General features: G+C 43.5%; 1 protein-coding gene across 8 annotated transcripts in view; it reads right to left on the reverse strand.

Moving 5' to 3' along the window:
* The window catches only part of NCOA7 (nuclear receptor coactivator 7), a 162484-nt gene that overhangs the window by 51778 nt on the left and 87894 nt on the right, over positions 1-22812 (reverse strand). For all 8 annotated transcript variants that reach the window (XM_070073629.2, XM_008263471.5, XM_008263473.5 and 5 more), the window contains exons 4-8: positions 16047-16126; positions 13720-13827; positions 8196-8309; positions 7225-7350; positions 4430-4614 (exon numbers count right to left, since the gene is read on the reverse strand). In XM_070073629.2, coding sequence (XP_069929730.2) covers positions 4430-4614; positions 7225-7350; positions 8196-8309; positions 13720-13827; positions 16047-16126 — 613 coding nt within the window. The remainder of the gene's footprint in view (positions 1-4429; positions 4615-7224; positions 7351-8195; positions 8310-13719; positions 13828-16046; positions 16127-22812) is intronic.

The following is a 22812-nucleotide window of genomic DNA, read 5'->3' on the forward strand; positions in this document are numbered from 1 at the left end:
AATAAGCATCCACTGAGTCCCTGAGTGTCATATTCTAAACTATGGGTGGGCCACAGTCTCTGCACTTCAGCCCAATACTGGCATCCCAGGAGACGATAAATATGCTTCAATCCTAGAGTCAAAACAATTGGTATACTGTAGTGTAATCATCACATTGGAAGCCAACATTTAATTTCACATATAAAATACTACAAGATGCCCTGCAAGAGAGATATCCAGCTTTATATATTTATATATATACACATATACACTATATATATATATGATTTATAAGCAAAACTCCTCCATAAACATCCAAGCCCTTTCCTACCTCACTTGACCCCCACAGAGTACATTCAACTGCAGCTAATTAGCTCCTAAACTACCTTGCCCACCCCTCCCTTCTTGTTCTATGTAATCCAGGCTTCCAATTCCCTAAATGGGATTAATTTAGCCATCTGCTTTTTTATATACAATGCAGCTGCCAGGCTGTGTGAGGGCAAAGCACATAATGCTGTCATCTGGCTTAGCTGTTAATTTTCTAGACTCAGCCAGGCACCTCATGCTGTTCAATAATCTCTTTAGTTCCCTTCCTACTCTCAGTAGCAGCTGGAGTTAAAACACACACACATATGTGCACACACACACACACACCCCCCCAAAGTCTTTCAAGAAGTTTGTAGTTAGCATAATGTAAACATCAGTTTATTTTGGTACAAAAAATTTGAAACTTATGCATATGAGGGATCCTTAAAATCAAGGAAATGTGTACTATGAAGAAAAACCACATGTGGATTTCAAAAGTTTTTGCCACTAAGATAAAATTTTAATTCCATTTTTCCATGAACATTAAAATACCTTTGCACTGGCTAAGCCACATGGCCAGGGGTGCACAGCTGGTGAACTATGAGATCAGACCCCAGCTGGGCCCTGTTGACAGGCTCTTCTCAATGTCTCAGCAGATTTGTTCATGCCCAGCGGGTGGCATCATTGGCCCTGCACTTAGGGTTGAGTACATGGGCAAACAGAGTCATGTCTTTTCCTGGTGGAGATCAGAGATCCAAAGTTGAAGTCTCAACCTTCCCATTTCACAGGAGAGAAAGTAGAGGCCCAGGGAGATGAAGGGGCTTGACCTATGGGCGTCACCTGTCAGGTGTGGAAAGCGACTACACCAGATCTTCAGGTTTGGAGCCCCGCTCTTACTGATCCCCTAGACTTTGCTGTGTGGCTTTGTTATATTTATCATAGTTCAGGTCAACACAATTGAAATATATACATACATATGTGTGTCTATACAAGTAAGGGTGTTTCAGAAAGTTCATGGAGAAGTGGAATTAAAAGGTACTTACCTTGGTGCAAAAAAAAATACCTTTGCACTTTAAAAAATGATTTGTACATTGCACCTAAATAATTTGCACTTATTGTTTTACCATTAAACTTTCAGTCACATAGACATTTTAAGCAATTGAACATTTGATGGAATTCTGAAGACAACAAAAAATTCATTTCATCCTGATTTCACTCATACATTCAGTTTTGCTATTTTGTACACACATTGCTCATCAGACTAAAAATCCTATATAAACCTGCATCCAAAACAGAAATCAATGTATAATCCCAAAATAATTTCAATAAATTAGGAGCAAATTCTTAATTCTTTTCTTTTTCTGCCAGTGTTCTGGATCACTAACATAATCTCACATTGAGAGAAATCATTCTGTAAAGATGCACCCTCCCTTTCTATTATGAAGCCGAAAACTTAATAACCCAAGCTGAAGATGTGCAAAGTACTAATCCATTGGAAGCCAGCAACTGATAAAAAAAAGTCTGTTTGGCCATCCATTTCCAAACGTAATTATACCTTAAAAAACCTCATCTTCTTCCTTCTTGTTGCAGAGAACTCAATATTCGCACCTGCTTTCCTGAACCAACTCTTTCACTGCCTTGCCTGCTCCTCCTCTAAGAGTCCCTCATTCCCTCATTTCCTCAACTGAGTCCTCATGGAATGCTGTGTGCACTGCTGCATCCACAGGGCCTTGCAACTACGACTGTGTCCACATGTCTGTGGCACCCAACAGAATGCAGGCTCCTTAAGGGCACCCCCTGTCTCCATATCATTGGCATGAAGAGGCGTGTATTAAGATGCAGTAGATGCCTCCATCACATGGATAACAAGATTTGCACAGAGCAATGAACAGAGCTTCAGCTTTGCACTGAAAGTTCAAATATAACAGGCTACACTTTAGCAAGTATCAGGCTGTTTTCCAAGAGTTTGGGGATATAAACGTGCTTAGTTCTTACCACAGTGCTACCAGCTGAACAACGCTGTTAGCTCCATTTACAGAACAGGAAATAAAGGTACAGTACTGAGGAGCTCATGCAGGACACAGGGCCCTAAGAGGCGGAGTAAGGGAAAGCCAGGCAGTGTGGCTCTGGTCCTCTCATCACACAGTACTGCCTGACCTGCTGCCACCTCCTAAAGCTCTCATGTCAACACTTCCTGGTAGCAGAACTCAGACCCTAGCCCAGTGCTCCCGTTCCTGTGCAAGCTTCCATGGCTTGGGGTTAGGTAGAGTCCAGGGAGCCTGCTGTCACAAACCACTGGGGACACTGTGTCTAGGTTTGTTCCCCGGCTAGCTCTCCTTCTTTTTCCATGAGTCACAAGGGCTGGCTCCCTTTTGCACTGTGAGAACCTCCTGCCTTGCTTCTACCTTCCTATCACTGAGGGGTTCCTAGGATTCCTACTGAGGGCTTTTTTAGAGAACAGACACAGTGGCTATGTGACAGTTGAAATCAGGTTGTCCCTGGAAGTCAACGCCCTCAGCTTTCTTAACTCTTTCTTCATGGAGAGGCAGCTTCCCACTCTTCTTAAAATAATAAACTCAGGGCCGGCGCCACGGCTCAATAGGCTAATCCTCCGCCTGCGGTGCTGGCACACCGGGTTCTAGTCCCGGTCGGGGCGCCGGATTCTGTCCCGGTGGCCCCTCTTCCAGGCCAGCTCTCTGCTGTGGCCAGGGAGTGCAGTGGAGGATGGCCCAAGTGCTTGGGCCCTGCACCCCATGGGAGACCAGGATTAGCACCTGGCTCCTGCCTTTGGATCAGCGTGGTGTGCTGGCCGCAGTGTGCTGGCCACGGCGGCCATTGGAGGGTGAACCAACGGCAAAGGAAGACCTTTCTCTCTCTCTCTCTGTCCACTCTGCTTGTCAAATAAATAAATAAAAAATACCATACAGTACCATACAGCAAAGTAATCAGGACTAAGGGATTATTCATCTATAATTCAGATTAAAAAAAAGCAAACACTACGTAAGGCAGTCTAGTTACAGTGTTGGGGGGAGCTACCACAATGTCCCCAAAACCTCTCTTTCTGCATTAGGAAGATGGCTTCTTCCGGTGTTTAGATGAAGAGGAACACAGCTCTCCCAAAAAGAAGACAATTCACTCACTTCCTGGTCATCTGACCAACGTTCTTTCCAAGAAACTTCATTTCCTTCATAAACTCATTCAGAACATGCATTGTGGGCTGGCATTTTGGTGCAGCAGGTTGAAACCCCTGCTTACCACACCTGAATCCCATATTGGAGTGCTAGTTTGAGTCCAGCCTGCTCCGTTTCAAACCCAGCTATTTAATGCACCTGGAAAGGTGACGGAAGATGGCCCGAGTACTTGGGGCCCTGCCACCCAAGCGGGAGCCCAGGGTGGAGTTGCAGGCTCCTGGCTTTGGTCTGGCCCAGACCCACTGTTGTGGCCCTGGGGAGCAAGCCACTGGATGCAGGATCTCTCTCCCTCTCAGTCTTTTAAATGAATAAATCTTAAAAAAAAAAAAAAAAAAAAATGGCCCACTAGGCTAATCCTCTGCCTGTGGCGCCGGCACACCAGGTTCTAGTCCTGGTCGCGGCACCGGATTCTGTCCCTGTTGCCCCTCTTCCAGGCCAGCTCTCTGCTGTGGCCCGGGAGTGCAGTGGAGGATGGCCCAGGTCCTTGGGCCCTGCACCCCATGGGAGACCAGGAGAAGCACCTGGCTCCTGCCTTCGGATCAGCATGGTGTGCCGGCCGCAGCGCACCGGCCGTGGCGGCCATTGGAGGGTGAACCAACGGCAAAGGAAGACCTTTGTCTCTGTCCCTCTCTCTCTCATTGTCCATTCTGCCTGTCCAAAAAAATATTTAAAAAAACCCCAAACATGCACTGCTTTTTGGAAAAACAAGCCAAATATTTTTAAATGCTGGCTTTTTGCTGTTGTCCTTTAGCCTTTATATATTGAACTCTTCCCGTATCATAGACGGCACTGTTTCTACTTCTAATTTTTCTGGTTTTATTTTTTTAGTGTCCAAATATCCCACCTTCAAATTCACCTCTGCACAAACTCTCAGCCTTGCAAATAGCCTCACTTTTTGACTGCACCTGACTCCCCCCACCCGCCTGTACTAGCAAACAAAGGAAGTGGCTTACGATGGCAGCGCATCTTTGATCTTCATGTGGGAAATGTCATTGTAGAGGGCAATGGAGACGACCTCTTCCATGGGGCAGATGAGGCCATACTCCTCACACCCGTTCTCAATAACCAAGGGATCGGACTTGTGAGGGTCAAACATGATGTTGTTAGGAGTGACAATCATGACGCCTCCGACCACTCCCTGTAGGAGAGAGGAACAGGACAGGTTCACGTCAGGCAGAAATGCTTCCAGCAACCAAAGCCACAGCTTTAACTCCTGGTGCCATTCCAAGAGATTGTGAACCTCAGCATCCTATGTGACAACCACATCTCCACGATGAGGGCTAGAAAGACAGGCTGCAAAAATGCCGCGATGGGTGCTGAGGCAGCGCAAATGGACATGCCTCACGTGGCAGTCAGCCCAGCCTGCTTCATCATGGCCGCTACAGCAGCATGGCTGCACTGTGGTCCTGGTGCCCACGTGCCTGCCTCAGATTCCCCAGTTCTTGGTCTGCAAAATGAGTGCTTCATAGCTCACTCAGCGAATCCTCACCACATGGCCAACAAGTACCTGGCATTGTGCTGTGCTCAGGGAGCAGCCGACTCAGAGTCACAGTGCCAGAGAATAATCCCAATATTTTTCTCTAAAGTATTGAGAAAGCCCACAGGCAGCAACATTCAACATATATATTTTTTTTTACATTTGCAATTTTTTTTACTTAGAAACCTTTAATTTAAGGTATACAAACTTCATGCATTTCATGAATACAACTTTAGAAACATAGTGATTCTTCCCACCCTATCTGCCCTCCCACCCCCACTCCCACCCTTCTTCTCCCTCTCCTACTCCCATTCTTATTTTTAACTAAGATCTATTTTCAATTAACTTTATACACATATATTAAGTAAAGAGTTCAATAAATTGTATAAAAATCTGTTCCTCAACAGTCAAGACAAGGGTTGTTCAAAATCATTGTATCTCAAAGTGTCAATTTCGCTTCTATAGATTATCTTTTAGGTGCTCAATTAGTTATCACAGATCAGGAAGAACATATTATATGTGTCCTTTTGGGACTGGCTTATTTCAGTAAGTATAATGGTTTCTAGTTGCAACCATGTTTCAAATATATTTGAATATGACCTTTTGCAGCCAAAGTGAGTGCAGCTGAGCATAAGAACTAAAAGCAAAAAGCATGGGGCCGGTGCCGTAGCTCACTTGGCTAATCCTCGATCTGCAGCACCGGCATCCCATGTGGGCACCAGTTCTAGTCCTGGCTGCTCCTCTTCCAGTCCAGCTCTCTGCAGTGGCCCGGGAGGGCAGTGGAGGATGGCCCAAGTGCTTGACTGGGAAGAAGCACCTGGTTCCTTGTTTCGGATTGGCACAGTTCCGACCATAGCAGCCATTTGGGGGGTGAACCAACGGAAGGAAGACCTCTCTCTCTGTCTCTACCTCTCACTGTCTATAACTCTACCTGTCAAATAAACCTTGCTTCTCTTCTAAAAAAAAAAAAAAAAAAAAAGCGGGAGACTGCTGGGATCTGTGAAGTCTGCAGCTTGGGTAGATTACATTACAGACTTCAGTGGCCACGGGGGTATTAGCTACCAGGGAGACAGCAGGATACAAATGGCTTCCTTTAGAAAAATAATGTATTTTGGTACTTTTAATGCATAACAATTACCTCTGTGCAAGCACTACTTATTCTTATTTTATAAACTTATAATTGCACATCAATAACACTTTTCCTATTATCTGAAAGCTGATAGGAAGTCTCTACTGTGAGAACAGGCTAGTAATACATCCCCTTCTTTGGAGGCTCAATAAAATGTGGATTTGTTCTTTGTAAAAAGAGATAGATAGATAGATAGATAGATAGATAGATAGATAGATAGAACTAATGGGAGCCACCCTTGTGGAACGGTGGGTTAAGCCATCAATGCTGGCATCCCGTATGAGTGCTGGTTCCAGTCCCGGTTGCTCTACTTCTGATCCAGTCCTCTTGCTAATGTGCCTGGGAAAGCAGCAGAAGGTACTTGGGCCCATGCATCCACATGGGAGATCCAGAAGAACTTCCCAGCTTCTGGCTTCCGCCTGGCCCAATCCTGGCCTTTGCAGCCATTTAGGGAGTGAACCAGTGGATGGAAGAATCAATCAATCAATCAATTTCTCTCTCTTTCTCTCTCTCTCTCTCCCTCCAACTCCACCTTTCAAATAAATTAATCCATCTTTAAAAAACTCAACAGCCAAAATGCCAAGAGGATGTAGTAGACACTAATTTTAACATTAGCATTGCTAGCAGCAAACACAACTCGAGAACTCACTATTTTGCACATTATGTGGTAAGCTCTTTACATGAATTATGTCTTTTAATGACAAGACCTTATGACAGTTAAACTTTATTACTGTTCCTATTTTAAACATGTAGAAACTGAAGGCTTAGGAAAGAGATGTAAAGACCTTCCTTGCCCATGGTGTCAGAGCCAGTGCATGGCACCATTGGAGTTTAAGTTCAGTGAGTCTGACTGCATCATTGCTGTTAAACATACATTATACTGTCTAACACGTGCACACCAAGAACTGAAAGATTAAACTACAAGTTCACGGTCACACAGAATCACACTTCTGCTCAAAGATGACAATTCCCTCGATAAGTAAGATGCCAGGTACGCATCAAAGGCAAGTAAATGGATTCTTGACAAACCCTTAACTGAAACTTTGGGTAAGATATTTTAGTATAAACTCCCTTCCAGTAATTTGTAACTCTGTTTAGTTTTCCACAGATTTCAAGAAAAGGAAACACGCGTCGCCATATACCTTTCCGTCTGTGAAGTATCGACAATTCATTTTGAGGAATTTCACAACGCCTGGTTCATCTTCTTCAGAAGTAGATGACAAAACTCTTTCAATGGGTTTTAAGGCCCTTCTTGCCAAGTCAGCATCCTCATGAAAGCAAAAATGTCCAAAATCAAATAAAAATATTTTTTCAAAGCAAGTTACATGTATAAATCAAGCCATAAAGGTTCTCTGCGAGCATACCAAGTATAGTATATTAACTTGAAAAAAAAAAAATCTGAAGCTGGTGCTGTGGCGCTGCAGGTTAAAGCCCCAGCCTGCAGCACCGGTATCCCATATGGGTGCCAGATCGAGTCCCGGCTGCTCCTCTTCTGATCCAGCTCTCTGCTATGGCCTGGGAAAGCAACAGGAGATGGCCAAACTGCTTGAGCCCCTGTACCCACATGGGAGACCTGGAGGAAGCTCCTGGCTCCAGGAGTCGGATTGGCTTGCACCCCTGCGTGGGGGACCTGGGAGCAGCTCCTGGCTCCTGGCTTCAGATTGGCCCAGCTCTGCCCATTATGGCCATTTAGGGAGTGAAACAGTGGACTGAAGACCTTTCTCTCTGTTTCTCCCTCTCACTGTAACTCTGCCTCTCAAATAAATAAAAATCTTAAAAAAAAAAAAAGGTAAGAATATAACCTAAAGGAAAGAATTCACATTAGCCTCCTGATTCACATTCTCTAGAGAAAGGAAGAATACAAATAATCCATCCATTTCACTGGGAGTTCAATGTCATACTTTCAATCAAGTCATGCATTTATTCCTGGAGACCTTAAATTTAAAGTGGTTTCTCTTGCAAGAGGATGCACTGTCTCCACTAATTGACAAATTAGTCCCTTTGGGGGGAATTTCAGATACAATCTTGCAAAAAACATGTTGAATTCCTTAACTCACAAATAAATCTTTTTGATACAATGAATGTCAGTGTGTGAAGTGAATAACATACATACAGGCAGTTTGTCATATTCTGCATCAGATGATGAAGGAGAGACAGTAGCACCGGGACTGGATGACGATAGTCTTAAGGTACTGGAAGGAAAGTTGGCATCTGGCACAAAAAGGACCTGAGAATGCAACAGAAGAGCTGGATGAGCACCAAGAATCAACAAACCACTAGCCAGAGTTTAGAGCACTACGCACTCTGCACAGCAACCTGCTCGGTGCATGACCAAGTCGAACTGGCTTTCATGGAACCCATAACACTAACTGTCATAGAGAAATCCCTGATGTCGCTCCCCGTCTTCGTGGAGGAACGACACAGGACCCTGTGTTGTTCTTTCGTCTGCTCGGCCCTCCCCGGGTTTGCTGCTGGTTCTTCCCGGGTTGGCTACCGTCACTTCCACCTCCGTGGAAGGGCGGTTCCCCCTAGCCACTTTCCCCACTTCCGCGGGGGAGCGGCACACTGCCGGCCGGCTCTCTCGGGGGCTACACAGGTGTTCCTTCAGATAGATGTTCCTGGTGCATGTTGTCTCTCTCCTCCATTATAGTCCTCTTCCGCCAATCCCAACTCTGCTACCCACACGCTGAGTACGCTGCTCTCCTCCAATCAGGAGCAGGTCCTACAGTTTATTGGTTGAACTGGAGGCAGCTGTGTAGAAGCTGTTTACTCCTCTCCCAGCGCCATATTGTGGGAGAGCAGATGCATAGAATAAGTCTTAATTCCAGTAACTTAGTCTAGTCCGAGTTGCTCCCCACACCCTGATATGATACTTAGCAATACAAATGTACGTTATGAAAGGTATGGAACACACCTGTAGACACTGCAGGTGTTCAAGAAAGGAGAGAGTAAGGTAAGTGGGTATTCTGGGCAGGCCACGTGAAGCCTTGAAGAGTAAGTGGGAAGTGGATGGGAATGTGGGAAGAGCTTTCTAGGGAAGCACACTAATAGTACAAGGGAACAGAGGACAGAGAAGCAAGGTGTGCTTCTAAATATTATACCTGTGTCAGGCAGAAATGGAACAAAGCCGGGCTTGCTCCCTCCCAGCAGGCCCCGAGTGCTAGAGTAGTAAGATCCTTACATGACAACCCTTACAAGGTCAGATCAACATAGTAATCCCAATACTTTGTTTCATCAGTGTCTGGGTTATCTAAAATTACAAATAAAAAGCAGCCAACAACTTGTACAAAGTAACTTCCTTCTACAAAATATTTATAATCTTAAAATGATAACCTGTATTGTTATAAAACAGAAACCAGAGCTAGTCATAAAACAATTTATCATTGATCAATAGTATGATTCAGTGTCTTTGGGAAATATTTCTGTTTTAACTTTATTTAAGCTTCAGTTCAATCCAGAAAATTTTGAGGTAGCAACAAAAGATACATACAAGTGGGAAAAATCAAAGTCAAAGAAATATGATAGGGACTGACCGCTTCTGAAAACATATGCTCCAAAATTATGAAATGTTCATTGAGCCGTAGGACATAAAATTACTTTCTACATAATCAATGCAAAGATAGACATCATTAGTTAGAAGAATCCAATTTCTGCAAGATAAAAATCTTTTTCTCAGGAATGCAAGTATTCTCCTATGGAATCTCATAAAATGTAATTTTCTAGACTCAACTAATTGTCCTCAATGGTGCACTAACAATAAATATTAACAACTGGTTCTGGAGGACTTTTTTTTACAACATCTTCAACAGCAAAGGCAAAGCTCAGAATTCTATAAGAGCAGTTTACAAAGGACTAAAGTTGTGTGGTCTGCATACACAGTTCTCTTAATTCATCTTCCATTGCTAAACTAGAAGAATAAATGGATGGCATTTCTCACAAGTAACTCACCATGAATTAATTAATTTATTTATTAATTTATTTTTGCATCTGAACTCTTAAAAGGTATCAGCAACTTACTGGGATTCTATTGCCTGACCCATTCTAAATGTTGAATCAGGGGCTACTCATATGCTTAATCAGTTGCAGATAGAAGTGGCATTAGAAGGCTGGGAAGCTTTGACTTCCCAAGTGACTATGTGCCATCTCAACATGGAAGTTTGCTCTAACACATCGACAAATGGGAATTTGAGATGCTGAAGTGTTGTTTTTTTCCCCCATAAAACAAAGCTTCAGTAGTCTAGAAAACAACTTTTAAGCATAGGTAAACCAAGATATCCCATAAAAATTAAAACATCCTAAAATATATATCCATCTACAGGGTAACATCTGAGTGCTCAAGACAAACTACTTGCAAAAGTACACTTTTGTACACATCTTCAAATTTTATTTAAGTATCAGAACTCACAGCCTAATCTAAAAAACATTTTATGCCTCCATTTTGTTTTTTCATATTTTGCTCATCTTGGCTTTTGTCTTTTGAAGCAACAAGCCTAGGGCATCATCTTAGTTCAGTAAGCTTCCAGGTAACCTCTAAAAATTACTCTCACAGGTGGCCACGGACCCAGCTAGACCAGTTTTCTTTCTACCTCAAGGTAATCATCAAACCAGTCTCTTGAAGAGTGAGTCTCAAATTTCCTGGAACCAGAGGAGATCAAACGAATTTTGGTTTATCGGATCTGCTGAGATGAGAAGGATACCTTACCCCTCCGGGCACCAAGACAGAGAACTGGACAATCTTTAAAAGTGAAAAGGTCATCTATAGCTTTAAAGCCCCTGAGTCTATTTCACTCTTTCTGATTCCTTATCTTTGTCAGTAGAAAGCACAAATACAGCTGTCCTGGGACAACAAACAGCATGTATCTGCTTAGTTCTGTAACTGGACATAATAAAAGACTGGAAGGAACATGAGTTAATATAGCCCAACCCCTAGCTTCTCAGATTAGGAAACTGACACCCAAAAAAAGGAAGTGACTTGCCCAGGTCACAAAGATAAATTCAAGGCCAAATGGAAAAAAGTTTTGAGGTTTCCATTTTGAGAATTTTTTACCATTGCAGTACACACAAACAGTTCTTATACTGTTATTGGCCACTTGTCCTTAATATGGTAATGATCACTTATGAACACAGTATAAGGAATTACTCAAAATTTTTTTTATAGGTTCCTGTACTGATAGTCACTTGGAAGCAAATACAGGGGGTGGTTCTGTGGCATGACAGGTGAAGTCGCTGCCTGCACTGCCAGCATCCCATGTGAGCCCTGGTTTGAGTCCTGGCTGCTCCACTTCCAATCCAGCTCCCTGCGGTGGCCTGGGAAAGCAGTGGAAGATGGCCCAAGTCCTTGGGCCCCTGCACCCACGTGGGAGACCTGGAGGAAGCTCCTGGCTCCTGGCTTTGGATCGGCACAGCTCCGGCCATTGCGGCCAACTAGGGAGTGAATCAGCAGATGGAAGACCTCTCTCTGTCTATTTCTCTCTCTCTCTGCCTCTCCTTCTCTATGTAACTCTGTCAAATAAACAAACAAACAAATAAATAAAAGGAAAAAGAAAGCAAATACAGGGGCAGGCGTTGTAGCATAGTTGGTAATGCCTCTGCCTGAAGTGCTAGCATCCCATATGAGTGCTGGTTCTGGTCCAGCTGCTCCTCTTCTGATCCAGCTCTCTGCTGTGGCCTGGGAAAGCAGTAGAAGATGGTCCGATTCCTTGGGCCCCTGCACCCATGTGGGAGACCCAGAAGAAGCTCCCTCCTGACTTTGGATCAGCGCTGCTCTGGTTACTGCGGCCATCTGAGGAGTGACTCAGCAAATGGAAGACCCCTGTCTCTCTCTCTGTCTCTACCTCTCTGTAATTCTGACTTTCAAATAAACAATAAAATTTAAAAAAAAAGAAAGCAAATACAAGCCTATTCCCTTAGTTATACACTGTACAGCAATATGCCAGATTATAAAATAACACCAACAATGAAAGAGAGCAAGATCTGTTTGCTTTCTTAAGAGATAAAAGCTAGTTAATTTTTGAAAATTCTGTCTCTCCCCCCTCCACTCCCGCCCAATTACCTGGTACTAGCAGTATCCTAACTTCTCCTTTTGACAAGAACATAAATATCAGAAACACTAAAATATAAACTGGCTAACATGTGAGCCTGTTGGCTTTATGTGCTGCCCTTTAAAGAAATGCAAAGAACAATGTCATCATTGCCTAAAGAAAACTGTGCTGAAAAGTAGCAGTATCGGGTTGGCATGGTGGCACAGTGGGTTATGCTGCCACCTGCAATGTTGGGTCCCATACAGAGCGCTGGTTTAAGTCATGGCTGCTCCACTTCCTGTCCCTACTAATGTGCCTGGGAACAGCAGAAGATGGCTGAAGTTCTTGGGTCCCTGCCACTCATATGGGAGACCCAAATAGAGTTCCAGGCTCCTGACTTTTGCCTGCCTGAGTCCAAACCGATGTGGCCATCTGGGAAGTGAACCAATGGATGAGCGATCTCTTTCTTTGTATCTCTCCTTCTGTCTCTGTCACTCTGCCTTTAAAAAACCTTTTTTATTATTTTATTTTACTTTTTATAAAAAGTAGCAATATCTATCCTGGAAGAATGAAATGTCAGATGCATTAGTAAATCAACAAGGAAACCAACATTTGCTCATGGTAATGAAGCACTTAATGGATGGGACTGGATACCTGGTCTCAGCTAAGTTCTATTTTTTAATGACTTAACTATTTAAATTTATTGCATAGATATAATTTTAATAACATCTCATTATGTAGAAGGTATTCAAAATAAGTTAACTAGATTGGAGTAGCAAAATTATTCAATTTGTCAATTTCACCCAGTTTAACAATTACAATTAAAATCTTGGGGGAAAAATGGTGGTCTTTTGTTGATGGCTCTTTTCATGATATCAAATTGAGAAAAAAAGGACAAAAATTCTACCTACTTTAAAATAAAATGATGGTAATACTGGACCCCATAGGAGAAGACTAAATTGAAACTTGCTGGCCGGCGCCGTGGCTCAATAGGCTAATCCTCCACCTAGCGGCGCCGACACACCGGGTTCTAGTCCCAGTCGGGGCGCCGGATTCTGTCCCGGTTGCCCCTCTTCCAGGCCAGCTCTCTGCTGTGGCCCATGAGTGCAGTGGAGGATGGCCCAAGTGCTTGGGCCCTGCACCCCATGGGAGACCAGGAGAAGCACCTGGCTCCTGCCTTAAGATCAGCATGGTGCTTCGGCCGCAGTGCGCCAGCTGTGGCGGCCATTGGAGGGTGAACCAACAGCAAAAGGAAGACCTTTCTCTCTGTCCCTCTCTCTCTCACTGTCCACTCTGCCTGTCAAAACAAACAAACAAACAAAAAAGAAACTTGCAATTCTGAATTAAATATTCCAAGAATGTCTGTTGTTGGACAGAGGGAAAACATGACATTAATTTAGAACTTTCTTTGATGCCCTAGGAAACACCTACTACACTCACTAACAATATTGATAATAAACTATGTCAATCATTTCAGGGTGCTCATCTCACTTTCAGAATTCTTCAATCTAAAGGAGAAGAGATTAAGCCAATCTACTTATCACATGATAATTCCATGACACCCATAGTCAGGCATTAAAAATGGGAAAAAGTCATATTCAACAAGCAATTAATTACCTGGCCTGGAACAATAGTGTGTGTGAAAAGTTTATTCAGTTCCACTAATTTGTTGGGAGTGATGTTAAACTTCAATGCTATAGAGTTTAGGGTATCCTGGCTTCCAGCCTAGAGTAATCAAACAGAGTAATAGAAAAGGTTCAATATACAAAGCAGAATTAATAATTTTGATAGACAACATTAATCTAGCCACAATAGGAGTAAATGAAAAGGTAATAGTTTCATCCACATGTACTTTGTAAGAAAATAAAAACATTCTCAATTCTTAATATAACAAAAGCAAAGTCTTATTAAATTCAATTAATTTCTGGGCTCCCTCATCAACAAATTTCACAGTATACCAATAACTTCCTATTTTTACTTTGACACAAGTTAGAAGTATGAAGTAGAAGTCCATGAGATGTAAAATAAAACTGTAAGAAGAAAAGAAATAAAACACACAGTGTCTATGCATAGGAGAGGGAGGGCAATTTTCTCTAAGGTCATCATTTTTCTATTTGCCTGTCTCTTCACTGCACTCAAAGCTCCTGAACAGTGACTTATCAGCGGTGTTTTCCCCAGGGATCAGCACATGAACGTCACTCAGCTAACAAATGAAGAATTTTGAAGGCAAGGAAATCTGAAAGAAATTCAGATTAGCTACTTGTATTTGTTCAGTCATTAAAAGGACTATTTTCCATGGTCAACCAAATTAGTATTATTCCCTAAATCTATAAAATGTGTGACATATGCTCTAGGTGTATACCTCTCTCTTTCTATAATAGAGAAACAGGAATAGAGGGTGATGAGAAGATGAGAAACTTCACTGTAAGAAAACCCCACCAGAAGTTGGCTGCCTGCAGTCATGTCAATACCCTAGGCGTTCCCTGTCCAGAGTCAGTGGGCAAACTTGCTGGTGGGAAGTCATTCTGATGAATGTCACTGGAAATTCCTGAGGCCAGAGTTGTGGCCTATAGGGTTAAGCCACTGCCTACAGCACCAGCATCCCATATGGGTACCAGTTTGAGTCCCAGATGCTCCACTTCCAATCCAGCTCCCTGCTAATGAGCCTGAGAAAACAGCAGAGGATGGCCCAAGATTTTGAGCCCCTATACCCACATGGAACAGCTGGAAGAAGTTCCTGGTTTTGGTCTGGCCCAACTCTAGCCATGTGGCCATTTGGGGGGTGAATCAGCAGATGGAAAATCTCTCTCTCTCTCTAACTTTGCCTTTCAAATAAAAATTAAATAAATCTTAAAAAAGAAGAAGTTCCCATCTCCAGCCCTAAGTCTAGACTGGTGGCTGACCCTGGAAGCAGAACTGGTTCCACTAGGTGAGCCTTGAATTACACGGAGATGAGAGGAGGATGCAGGAGGATGAGGAATGGTGAAAAAATAAAGATGCAGACACAGAATTAAACTTACCACTGCCCCTGGAATCAAAATCTACTAATGCAATAAAATGTCTCAGAATAAACAGAGTAACAGATTACAGTGAAACAGTCGTAAAGTGTTTTTACAAAAATTTAGGAGGGTGTATAAAAGGGAACTTCCAGAAATTAAAATTTTTAACTATTTAACTTCATGGTGAAGGCAGAGAGATAAGCACAGACCACACAGTGTGCTGTGGTAATGTACACATCATAGCATAAGTTAGTATTGTTTTAACAGTATGGTGGTCTACATCTTACAAGGTGCCATGAACACGATGGTGAACAAAAAGGAGTCCAGTCTCTCCATGGATACACAAATTGAAGGCACAAAATAAAAATAACACTCACACTAATGAATCACTAATGCTACACTGAAACATACTATGTAAAGGGATATGATTCTATGAGAGTATAAAATGAAAGGTTCTAGCCCATTCTTTCTGGATGAACACAGAATGTAGGAATGAACTTGGAGAGTGAAGAGAAGATACAAAGATAAGGGTGTGACTTGTATACATGAATGGATGATGGCGCCACCACTTCTTAAAAAAGCACCAAGCATGGAAGACAAGTAGGCATGATGAGTTAGCTTCTACCCAGATTTGGGAGGGCGGGGGGAGGGACATGGAGCAAAGAGGGAAGGTGTTGTTTGATCAGCCCAAGCAATGCTGGTGACCAATGTGGTGACAGGTGTTGCAGCCAGATCACCTTCACATCCTCAGATCATTGCTTCACATAAAATTTTCCAGAAAGAAAATACAGAGGGAAAGAAATGACCTAGAGCAGGCCTCGAGAAGCTTCATTATTTAGCAGGTAGAAAAGAAAAATCCAGGTAAGCAGCGGGATGTGTAAAGGAGAAACACTGGGTCAACCTAGTAATACTAACAAATGTCCACTCCATTCTGTTTTTACTTACCGTGTATTCTATGGTACCATGGGGCTTCTGAACCACCATCTTCTTCTCCTTTTTGTCATGTGATTTGTTTTGATTGTCATCTGAAGAATAAATTGCAGGTAAATGATTTCATTTTCAGAAATTGAAGACAGCATGAACTACACTACATGAAAACTCACCTTCCAATTGACTAAAATAAAGACACTAACAAAATGGACTAAAGACATAATATAGCAATCTCATAAAGCATACTATTTATCAACGAAGACCTCAGTATATGATTAATACTAACAGCAATTAAATAATAGAAATCAAAACAAATAGGTGGCCGGCGCCGCGGCTCAATAGGCTAATCCTCCACTTTGTGGCACCAGCACACTGGGTTCTAGTCCCGGTCGGGGCGCCGGATTCTGTCCCGGTTGCCCCTCTTCCAGGCCAGCTCTCTGCTATGGCCCGGGAGTGCAGTAGAGGATGGCCCAAGTCTTTGGGCCCTGCACCCGCATGGGATTCCAGGGGAAACACCTGGCTCCTGGCTTCGGATCAGCATGATGTGTCAGTCGCAGCACACGGGCCGTGGCGGCCATTGGAGGGTGAACCAATGGCAAAAAGGAAGACCTTTCTCTCTGTCTCTCTCTCTCTCACTATCCACTCTGCCTGGCAAAAAAAAAAAAAAAAAAAAAAAAATAGGTAAGGTAAAGTTTGAAAGTTATTAAAATACTTTAAATGTACCACATATTGATGGTAAAGTTGGATTAAAACCAGTAGACTCATGATATAAATGCTGCATAATGCCAACCAGTACAGCCCTTTTAGAAAGTGGTTTTGCAACAGGTATGACAGCCATAAAAATGTTCATTCCCTGATTCAGTAATCATTCTCTTAGGAATTCAGTCTAAGGATAAATTCAAAATAAGAGACATGCTATACATCATAACATATGGTTACTGCAATATTTCTCATTGTAATGAAAATTTGGAAAAACTTGTATGTATTAAGTTGGACCATACATTTGTCCTGTTCTTATAGCTCAGAAATGTTCAACCATTGACAGCTGCATATGATTAAGCCCCATTGTTATGGCTAAAAACATCTTGTATATTAATCCATATATTGAATATTGTAGAGACATATCACAATGAATAAAAATTACCAAGAGAATATAAAATAGAATTAACTATGAAAAGATGCCCTAACATCTGTGTGATCAGAAGAGTACAAATTATAATTAGGCATCATTTTATACCAAAATAAAAAAAGTTTGAATATTCCTTTTTTCCCCAAAACGTTTCACATATTTATTACTGGGCCAATCCCCAAGTCACAGCCCCAAATATGTCCAGCTAGTCCAACAATGGTGACATCTGCAGCTTAATATAGTTAAGAAGACAGAAGCCTTGATACAGCATAAATTATGTGCTTTCTCAAGTGTAATTCCTTACAGACCCAGCTTGGTTCTTCTCCAACGTCACCTCTTGGAGTTATACCTGATTTTACTACTAATTTTTTTTTGGGAGGCAGCCTGGAATCTCTTGATTCTGAAAGTCTTGTGTGAAGGCATGGTGAGAAAGAGTCAGGTACACTCACCATGATGGTGGAGAAACAGAGAAAGCAAAAAATTGGAATATTCTAGTGTTGCTACCTAGAAAGTAACCTGCTCAGCCATTCCAGTGAATTATGACTCATTTCATGTAGCAACTTAACTCACGGATGTGCACCACCTGCCAAGAGGTACACATTCATGTACCATAAGTAGCCTGCCTGAGGCTATTTACTGGAAGTCAGTGGTGGCGGTCAGGGGCTAGAGGGTAAGTACAAAGTGGTCCTTCTGCTCTGGAATTCCAGGCAGTCATTAGAAGTTTACACAGCAATAAGTTTGTATCAGGAGAAACAGAATGGGATGTATAAAACAGTGTCATTTATGTACATTTGAAACAGATGAAACAAAACAACCATAACCATTTTTCAAGGGCATATAAACATAGGAGCCTACGCACACTGCACACGATGGAATGCCATGGAGTGGGAGAGGGAAATAAGAGAGAATAGGGTAAAAGGAAATCAATGAGTAAATTACAAGGAGGCCTGCTCTGACCGGCGATGGCATGCCATGATCTGAGAAGTGTCACTAACAGCCCACTTGAGAAATGTCATCAACGATATCGTATCACCTACAGACCACATACAGGGACACTGCAGGAGAAGGTGACACAGGAGCATGAAAACATCTGGCTTTAAATATTTCCTTTATATTGTTTAAAATTCAAAACCAAGAGGAAAGAAAATACATTTAAATAGAAGCTGATTTGATCTAGAAGTCTTGTTCTAGTCATTTATGTGTTCCAATCAGATCCATTCAGAGAACCAAAGGCACACTAAAAATTCCCTAAGACTGAAAAAAAAATGACCTCCCCACTCCAGGCAGTCATTGAAATTACTTCAGGAAGATGGGATTAATGATTGTGGATTTATATATAAAACATAAAATCTAGCTTGCATAGCTCTTGGCATATAAACAATGAAATGCTAACAAAACTATTTTTCCATTCTAAATAATCAGAAAAACACATATTGTTTGCTTTTGCTTTGTTCATGTGGAAAATGGATATCACAGGCTAATACTCATAGACACACGCTTCCACAGATGGCTTTGGCTTAGATGGAATGTTGTTCACTCCTTTCAATAGCTCATCTCCACTTTCTTTCTTGTACCCTTTGACCTTCTCACTGTCAGCATAATCAGTCATCACCTTAGGTCCTGTTGATTCAGGACAGTCTCTGAATATCCTTTTGCAAATGCTTCCTATTTCTTGAGCCTTCCTTTTTCCCTCTGAGGCAGCTTCTGGCCCCCTCCCTCCCACAAGCTGCACGCAGTTATCTCTATCCCAGAGTAGAATACTATTAGAAGCCACCATCTCACGAGCATTTACTAGGTGCCCAGCTGCTACCAATAACTGCATGCTGGCTGAACCTTTCACAATAAACTTAACTATGCGCACCCAAATTAGTACAAAATTTAAATTACCTTTCTTTGGCAGAGATGGATAGGCTAGAAAAATGTCAAGCATATATTATTACTCAACGGAGAAAAACAAAAGGCTTTCCCTCCACAAAGATTTTACAATCCTTCAGGGGCGATCACGATGTTCCCATCTTTGAATGTCTTGTGCCTTAATGTGATACCCAGTGGATTTGGCTGAATGAACTTCCCAGTACACATCAATGAGCCTGATGGGTCTGATTGTGGGCAACACTCCTCACTGACAGAACATTACACTGGGAGAATCATAGGTCTATCACAGCCAAAACAGTGTAAAACAATGTAGAAATATAGCTCAATACAGAAAGCAGAGAAGTAAACGGTAAATTCTAAGTATCTAACAACTCCCTTTATATAGTCATAGCACACAGTAAGGTATCATACTGCTTTTTAAATGTTTTTGCAGTGAGCTGTAAACACATCCAACTATGTGCCTCACTGAGCGAGGTGCTGTGTGTCCTACCGAGACGAGATGTGCAGCAGATAGTTCACAAAGCACCGGAGAGGTCTCTGGCCTTTGGCCCTGGAGAGCTAGGAAGAGACATGAACTGCCACGGGCAGGGAGTACTCTGCTGCGTGTTGGGATGTGTGTGTGTGTGTGTGTGTGTGTGTGTGTGGACTGAAATCTAGCACGAGCATCCCTAAAGGTGTAACGGTTTCCTAATGGCACTGACACCTCCACTTCCAGCCTCCTCACAGCAGTTTATACTCACCCAAACTCTGCTTTCAGGAACCTGAGGCCAATAATGTTAAAAGCCTCTATTGCCAGGGTGGGAAGTGGGAGGTGTTCATTAAAAACCACTCCAGACCAAGAACTGAACCTCCTGCTTGCCCCACCTCTGAAACAATCTTCAGAGCTGGATTTTCCCAGTTCAGTATAAGGACTCACCTCATTGACAAAACCCTCAGAGGAAGAAAACATAGGCCCTTCAAGCCAGGCCTGGTTCAGTCTACATAAATATTTTTTTTAAGATTTATTTTATTTATTTGTAAGGCAGAGTGACAGAGAGGGAGAGACAAAGAGAGATCTTCCATCTGCAGGTTCACTCCCCTAATGGCCGCAATGAACAGGGCTAGGCCAGGCCGAAGTCAGGAGCCAGGAAATTCTTCCAGGTCCCCCACATGGGTGCAGGAGCCATCTTCCAGTGGCTTTTCCAGATGCATTAGCAGGGAACTGGATCAGAAGAGGAGCAGCTGGGACTTTAACCAGTACCCATGTGGGATGCTGGCACTGCTGAGCCACACACCAGCCCCCTGCACAAATCTTAGCAGTAAGAGCTGGATTGGAGAGTAGGAAAAGGGTTGCCGCATTAACCTCAGACCAGGTGCATCTTAGTTCCCTCCCCAAAAGTCCTGAAACATGAGTGTTCAGAACATGAGTATTCATATGTTCCTGCATATGAAAAGGTCCCAGGGCCTGCGCCACGGCTCACTAGGCTAATCCTCCGCCTAGCGGCGCCGGCACACCAGGTTCTAGTCCCGGTTGGGGCGCTGGATTCTGTCCCGGTTGCCCCTCTTCCAGGCCAGCTCTCTGCTGTGGCCAGGGAGTGCAGTGGAGGATGGCCCAGGTGCTTGGGCCCTGCACCCCATGGGAGACCAGGAAAAGCACCTGGCTCCTGGCTCCTGCCATCGAATCAGCGTGGTGCGCCGGCCGCGGCGGCCATTGGAGGGTGAACCAACGGCAAAAGGAAGACCTTTCTCTCTGTCTCTCTCTCTCTCACTGTCCACTCTGCCTGTCAAAAAAAAAAAAAAAAAAGAAAAGAAAAGAAAAGAAAAGGTCCCAGACAAAAGTTTACTAAAAAACAACTCTCTCTTTCTCCAGTACTGGGGCTAAAAGAGATTCTAGCAGTATGCCTGGGCCTGGAACAGCAGGAAGGCTGTCATGAAGGAGCCCATGTGGAGGCAATCTGTGAAGTCTAGGATGAGGTTAGATGGCCGCACAACAAATCTGAGGAGGAGGGCTGGGGTTGGAGGACAGGACTTAAGGAAGGCTTACGTTTGGGGAACAAAAGGAAGCATGGCAGATAGAAGGGGTGGGAGGGAAGCAATTGAAGGATTAGGAAAATGAATACTATCACAGAGGCCACAGAAAGAGTTAAAGGAAGGCATTGTTGACACTGTCAAATGCTGCACAGAAGCCGGGAGATAGAAACCTATAAATGGCTAACCAAAGGGCATAGAGATTACAAGACAGAAGCGTAGGAGTGGGGACACTGGCTGAAATGTAATGGGAAGAACACAGCATCAGGGAGCAGAAGGTTGTGAGATCTCAAAGAGGGTATTTTTTTAGATTTATTTATTTATTTGAAAGTCAGAATTACACAGAGAGGAGAGGCAGAGAGAGAGAGGTCTTCCATCCGCTGGTTCACTCCCCAATTGGTTGCAATGGCCAGAACTACGCCGATCCAAAGCCAGGAGCCAGGAGCTTCTTCTAGGTCTCCCATGCGGGTGCAGGGGCCCAAGGACTTGGGCTATCTTCTACTGTTACCCCAGGCCACAGCAGAGAGCTGGATTGGAAGTGGAGCAGCTGGGTTTCAAACCGGCACCCATATGGGGTGCCAGCACTTTAGGCCAGGGCATTAACCCAATGTGCCACAGCACCGGCCCCTCGAAGAGTTATTACTGTGGCAAAGATAAAGTCTCAATGCTGTGAATGTTAAGAAGCAACCATGAAGGGTCACCCACAGGTGAGGTCTCCACAGCAGGATGGCAGGAAGGAGTAAGCAAACACACTGCTGAAACGGCCACCTGTGGGCCTTCAGATGCAGGTGAGAGCAGGGAGATGCTGGAGGGGAGGGGAGAATGGCATGATCTGTTGGTCTCCTGTTGCTGCTGTAGCCAACACCACAAATTTAGTGGCTAGAATTAAACACAACCACAGGTTTGTTCCCTTACAGTTCCGCAGGCTACAAGTCTGATGCGGGTCTCACTGCTTTCCTTCTGGAAGCTCTGAGGTTCCCTTGCCTTTTCTACAAATACAGCAGTGCTGCCCAAGCCCTTCTCATGTTTCCATTTCTCTAGTTCTCTCTCGTCTGCCTTCCTCTTTCACTTTTAAGGATCCCTGTGATTAGCCCACCTTGACAATATAGGCAGAGTTACTGAGAGGCAGAGAGAGAGAGAGAGAGAGAGAGAGAGAGAGGTTTCCTATCAGCCTGTTCATTCCCCAAATGGCCACAATGGCTGGAGCTGAGCAAATCTGAAGCCAGAAGCCAGGAGCTTCTTCCGGGTCTCCCACGTAGGTTCAGGGGCCCAAAGACTTGGGCCATCCTCTACTGCTTTCCCAGGCCATAGCAGAGAGCTGGATTGGAAGAGGAGCAGCCAGGACTCAGACCAGGCGCCCACATGGCAGGTGGCAGCTTTACCCACTATGCCTACAGTGCTAGCCCCTAGGCAGCTCTCCTTAAGATCGTCTGATTAGCAAATTTAATTCCATCTATAGCCTTCATTTCACCTTTGCCATGTAACCTAACAGGCTTTGCAAATTAAGACATGAATTCAGGCAGAATTCAGGCAGGAGGGAGGCAGATTATTATTCTGCTTACCACAGACAGAGAACACATCTATGGGAAAAGATAAGAAAAGAAGTTGAAATTCAAAGAGAGGATTTTTGAGAATTCAAGTAGTACGTTAGATGTGGCTGGTGAATCCCTAAGGGGAAAGAAAGGGGGTGTTAAGGAATGTAGTCCTGGTAGATATTTTGGTTCTGAGAAAAACCAGCAAGAGTGAGTCAACATGAGTGTCCTTCAGACC

The sequence above is a fragment of the Oryctolagus cuniculus genome, chromosome 5, assembly GCF_051225735.1.
Source record: "Oryctolagus cuniculus isolate XC-2025 breed Fujian yellow rabbit chromosome 5, ASM5122573v1, whole genome shotgun sequence".
Lineage (NCBI taxonomy): Eukaryota > Metazoa > Chordata > Mammalia > Lagomorpha > Leporidae > Oryctolagus > Oryctolagus cuniculus.